This window comes from Punica granatum, chromosome 6 (genome assembly GCF_007655135.1).
Source record: "Punica granatum isolate Tunisia-2019 chromosome 6, ASM765513v2, whole genome shotgun sequence".
In the NCBI taxonomy this organism is placed as follows: Eukaryota; Viridiplantae; Streptophyta; class Magnoliopsida; order Myrtales; family Lythraceae; genus Punica; species Punica granatum.
In genome coordinates this window covers 21,408,920-21,414,104 of record NC_045132.1, presented here as the reverse complement: position 1 = coordinate 21,414,104, position 5,185 = coordinate 21,408,920, and the positions used below count along the sequence as shown (strand labels likewise).

The window sequence follows — 5,185 nt, the reverse complement described above, 5'->3', positions numbered from 1 at the left end:
AACGTATTGGTGCACGCATTTATCGAACATTTCGAGCTTAACAACCGACTCCTCTGTTCATTAGGGGACACCAAAAGAAATACTCATGTCCGAAAAAAAATGGATCAATGTTCTTTCCCCCAAAGTAAACTATACTAGGACAGACAAATTATTCAAGACGGCTACGGAAGCGGGCCCGCTGTTGGGCTCTGCTGGCCCATATTGTATCGAAATACTTTGGGGGCTATTATGGGCTTATGATGCCTCTCGGGCCATACTGCAAACAGTCGCATCAATAGTATTGGGCTCGATTTTTACTTATTGGGGGACATTATAAAGACCACCATATCTCGTTTTTGTATTGCTTAATTTATTTTTCTATGGACTTCGGCCTCTAATTCGCAAAATAATAATAATAAAGAATGAAGTCAAAAACAGTAATGTTACATTCGCAACCAATAATACACCAAACCCGAAACAATTATGTATAAATTGACCCCTTTATTTCACAAAAAAAAAGACCCTTTTATTATATATCCACGTACGAAAAGAATTCAAATATATAAGAAATAAAAAATAAATATGTTATATAAAAAACACTAAATTCTCTATGCTTTTCTTACATACATACAACACAACGGTTAATGTCAAACGGCCATTCTCGCTCCTGTTTTTTTTTTTTTTTTTTTTTATAGTGAAACGGGGCCTAAGCCCAGTAGAAAAGAAAAGAAAAACCATGTCATCCCGTGTCGAGGATTTCGAATTCGAGGAAAAAGATTCAGACAAAGACAACTTACGGCTTCTCATCGCGCGATACTTGAGTGATCTTCTCTTCCTTCAAGCGTAGGCGGCCCATTGGCTGTCCACTGCCGTCCCTGAAGTCCGCCTTACCGGCCAAGGAATCACTTTCCGAGGACATGTTCTGCTCTCTCAGCTGAGAGGCGAAGCTGTTGGCAACGCTGTGGCTGCTGGCTCGGGCGGCGGGGACGTCATGGCTATGTTTGCCCTCATAAGTCGTTATGACGGCTTTCGGGTCTGTTGAAGCCCGCTCGATGTGCTTCCGGACATTGCATCCCGGGGTCGTGCATTTATAGTAGCTCCTGCGGGGTATGACCAAGAAAAAAAAGAGGTATAACTTAAACAGCTCCCGCTGAGAATCCTCTCTCTTATGTATGTTCTTTCGACTATATTCCTGAAACGGAATTGAAATGAACAATGCTTTCTCATTTTGGAGGAGTCCAAATGAGTTTTCTTGAAGAACAACATTCAATGATATATGAGTTCAGTAAGGCAAAGTACCATGTACTGTTAGCTCGAAAAAGCGACATAATATACCAGTTAGACCATTAGCCGTGTCTTGCTGGGAGCAGACATATCCACTAACATGAATTCAATTGGTCCCATGTTGCTAGTCCGTGCGCGATCAAGTAGTTAGTACAAAATTTAGAATTGCAGCAGCAACAAGTTGTGAGAAAGACCTCATTCCGGAAGTAGTCCTACCTGGGATAGGGATTCCCTTTGACCACTTTCTGCCCGTACTTCCGCCACCGGTATCCATCATCCAAGAGATCGACTTCACTTGTGGTCTGCACGATGATTTTAGGCTCCGTAACAGTCCTATGCGAAGAAGCTGCCTCAGACACCCTTATGTCTGCACTTCTGCAGAACATGAAATATGTCTATCTGGTCAGTAAACTCGACAAACTGATAGAAGAAGCTTCTCAAGCAAGAAATGTAATATCCACATAGAAAAGAATACCGTCTCTTTGGGTCGGGTTCATCCTCATCTCTTTCTTCGACTCCGGTTTCAGCATCCCCCAACTCCTCGCTATCACTCATCCCAGAAAACCGCTCAGCTGACAGTTGACTAGATTCCTGCGCCACCTCTCTCAATCTGTTAAGCTCAGACTGATCCCCAACTGCATGATCTTTAGCCCGCTTGTTGTTTTGAGGCAGGTCGTGGTTGTGCTGCCCCTTGTATATGATCTCCGTTATCTGCCCTTCTAACGACCGCTCAACCTTCTTCTTGACGGGACAGCCCGGGCTCGTGCACTTGTAGTAGCTCCGGGGGAACTCGCTGCCCTTCACCTGCTTCTGTCCATACTTCCTCCAGTTATAGCCATCATCGGCAGGCTTATCGACAACCAATGGAGCGGACTGTGCCCTCTGGTCGTACGAGATGTCAGATGTTTCTCTTGACTCTGCTAAATATACTTGCTGCTGCTTCTGCTGCTGGTATGCCGATGAACTTGCAGTGAAGGGTGGAACAGCGGGCAAAGTTGAAGAGGATGCTTGTTCGGGACGAACGTGCTGGCCATGGGGCTGTTGGGCCTGAGCTGACATCTGTGGAAGGGCTTGCTGGTGCGGATGTCCAAAAGAAACCTATGCACAAATCAATCTAATAAGTAAGACGAATGAGGACTCCGAATAGCAGAGTAATGAACGAGGTGAGACAAAAGAAATCGGACAGAGTGTCAGACAGTTATGCTCTGTATTTAGGTAGGCAAGAGTATCGGAACCCGAATATGCAACACATTGGAGTTCATATGAGGGGACAAACAGATGCCAGCATTTTCCTTAAACAAGACAACCGCCGGCAAATGAGGAAAATGTAAACAGAAGAATAAAATCAGGCGAAAGTTTAATATGCAAGTTCTTGATCACTGGCTACAGCGAATTAGATTTCCGAATACGGAAGCTCATCAAGATTTACTGGAGCTCAAGAATTCTCGTCTGGATAATGTCCTATCGAAAAAATTCATAGTTTCATTCGGAGAATTAAATCGACGTCGGCTGAGTTTGGATTTGAAAACTACCAAATTTAAGAAGCCTCTGGCAGTACGGAAAAAGAAACAAAAGGACCTATCATGATCTTTTACCGGAAGATGAGACAGGAAGCCGGGCGAGTCGAACAGAGCCGCCGGGCTCATCCCGGGCGGTATCGAGAACACCCCAGGAGGCGTAGCCGCCGTCCAGTTATGCCTCAACCGGACCTCACCGGACGATGACGGGGCCGCAGCTGTCGAGGAGGCCACGGCGCCGGCGAGGAGCTGGGAGAAGGACTTGCACTCCTCGCCCTCGGAGAAGAAGCTTGAGACGAGGGTCATCGGGCCCGGGCTGAATCCGAACAGGGGAACAGGGGTGGTTCCCGGTCCCCCGCTGCTGCTACCGCCGCCGAAGAGAGACTCCGCCGCTGACGAGCGCGGCGGGAGAGTTATCGTGGGCTTTGGCGGCGGCTGACCGTTGTTGGCCATTTGGAAAAGCTCCGTAAAATCTCGGACTTGTTCTCTCTCTGGGTCTGATATGGTTTTTGTCTTTTGCCGTCGCTGTGTTCTGTTTCTGGTCCTTTTGAGATTTTTCTTTTTTCGTTTTATTTTCCATTTAGAACGAAAGTCAATGACTCAAATATTAAAAAGCCCTCATTTCTAATCTAACCGAGATATGACGCAGTTAATAAACTGCATCTTAAAACAAACCGACTTCATTAGTCAGTAGAGATTGGTCATTAGTCAGTATACTGGCCTACTTATACATGGACGAGAAAAAAAAAAAAAAAAGAAAAAAAGAAATCCCTCTCTTCTCTGTTCTGTATTGGGGAATCAAATTAACAACATTTTCTTTTTTATCTTATTGGCTCTTAATTATTTTTTTGCTATAATATATATTTTCTGATGGGTTCTCTGTTTTTTTTTTTCTTTACTGTTTATAGTTATTTTATATATAATATTATATATGTTCTTAATGATTTCGATGTAGAAGGCACAATCTCATTGGAGAGCTTGCTCCAAGTTGAACGGGCAAAAGGACGAGTCTGTCCCCATCGACTTTGTGGTCAGAAGAAGACGACTTGGAGAAAAGTTTGTGGCCGATTTTTTTTTTCTTTTTTCTTTTTTAAAGAAAAAAAAAAGTTGCTGGCTGGCTTTCCATATCTCCGTCATTTTTATTTATATTAATAATTATGAATTTGTTTAGCATGATCATTGATGTAAACTTGGCTCCTATTCCACACAATAAAATTGGAAAAAATATAGAAAAGAAAATTAGCCTTCAGAAAAATGCTAAGGATGCCTCTATTCGTGTTGGCATTGAAGAAATTTGCACAGAAATCCTTGCAACTCGATAATATTTGGATCCTATGACATTATGTCGATGCTGAAATATATGATACGCCACTGCTTAACTGTGATGACCCCAAATGAAGTATTATTACATTGTTAGCCGATTTCCGGCAATATCGACATCGCAGATTGGGCAAATTTCATGAAGTTTTTGAGACATCGAGCTTACGGAGGAAAGAGGATGAAAATGATGAAGTACTCGAAGGAAGCGAGGATTGTGTGAAGGCATTTATGGATTTAGTTGGGCTTCTTTAATAAGTTAAGCCGGGATGGACAAAGGGCCGACCGCCCACTCTCATCCTAAGATTTCCATGTTTTGAAAAAAAAAATTATGTACAGTCATTCAAGTCATAAAATGATTACTATTCGTCCCTTCTAAGTCGAAAAATAATTAAACTCTTATTGTCCATTTAAGGATCTCGTCCCTGTCAATCTAAATCATGCGTCCGTCTCTGACGCTAAGGGGAATAGACGTGGGACATTACTCCTTTCTTTTATTTTCTCATTTCATATTTCGCCATAGGAATTTTTTTCTTTGAGGGAACATCCACTGCAATAATGGAACATGCTTACACTTTTACACAAAAACAACCTCCACGGATGAACCAAAAGTAAGCTTTTTCAATTTTACTGACAATAAAGTTCGATTGAAAAGCTCAATTACCATTTGGCAATGCTGGAACAAATACGTACTCATTATGGTTTTCTAATCAAAAGCCCAAATATCTGGCGGTGACGACTCGGATTAGCTACCTAAGTGAATTGAGCTTGAGACTCACCGGCACTGCACCTCTATTTAGACTTTTGTGGTATCTAGTTATAATCATAGGACGGCCATACTTGAGGGAGTTTAGATAAGGCATACGCATTCCCATGGGGTTGGGTTCTTCCATCGCCAAGGGAAACTATATACGTCGGTCAAACAATTTAATGGAGTGTTGCCAGTGTCACCAGGGCCGGAGCCAAGATTTTTATCCAGGGACAAACTTATACTTTTTTGGTAAATTTTAAAAATTTCAAAGTTCATGGAGAGTAAAGTATTGATTTTATATTAAAAAAACACATACTTTTAAGGAAAAATTTAAAAT

General features: G+C 42.4%; 1 protein-coding gene across 1 annotated transcript; it reads right to left on the bottom strand.

Moving 5' to 3' along the window:
• Nucleotides 1–542: 542 nt before the first annotated feature.
• Nucleotides 543–3,310, bottom strand: LOC116209797 (probable WRKY transcription factor 3). Its single transcript, XM_031543498.1, has 4 exons — nt 2,859–3,310; nt 1,739–2,361; nt 1,480–1,638; nt 543–1,079 (listed from the first exon to the last, which is right to left on the bottom strand). The coding sequence occupies exons 1-4, from the start codon at nt 3,231–3,233 to the stop codon at nt 773–775; spliced, it is 1,464 nt and encodes a 487-aa protein (XP_031399358.1). The 5' UTR covers nt 3,234–3,310; the 3' UTR covers nt 543–772.
• Nucleotides 3,311–5,185: the final 1,875 nt, after the last annotated feature.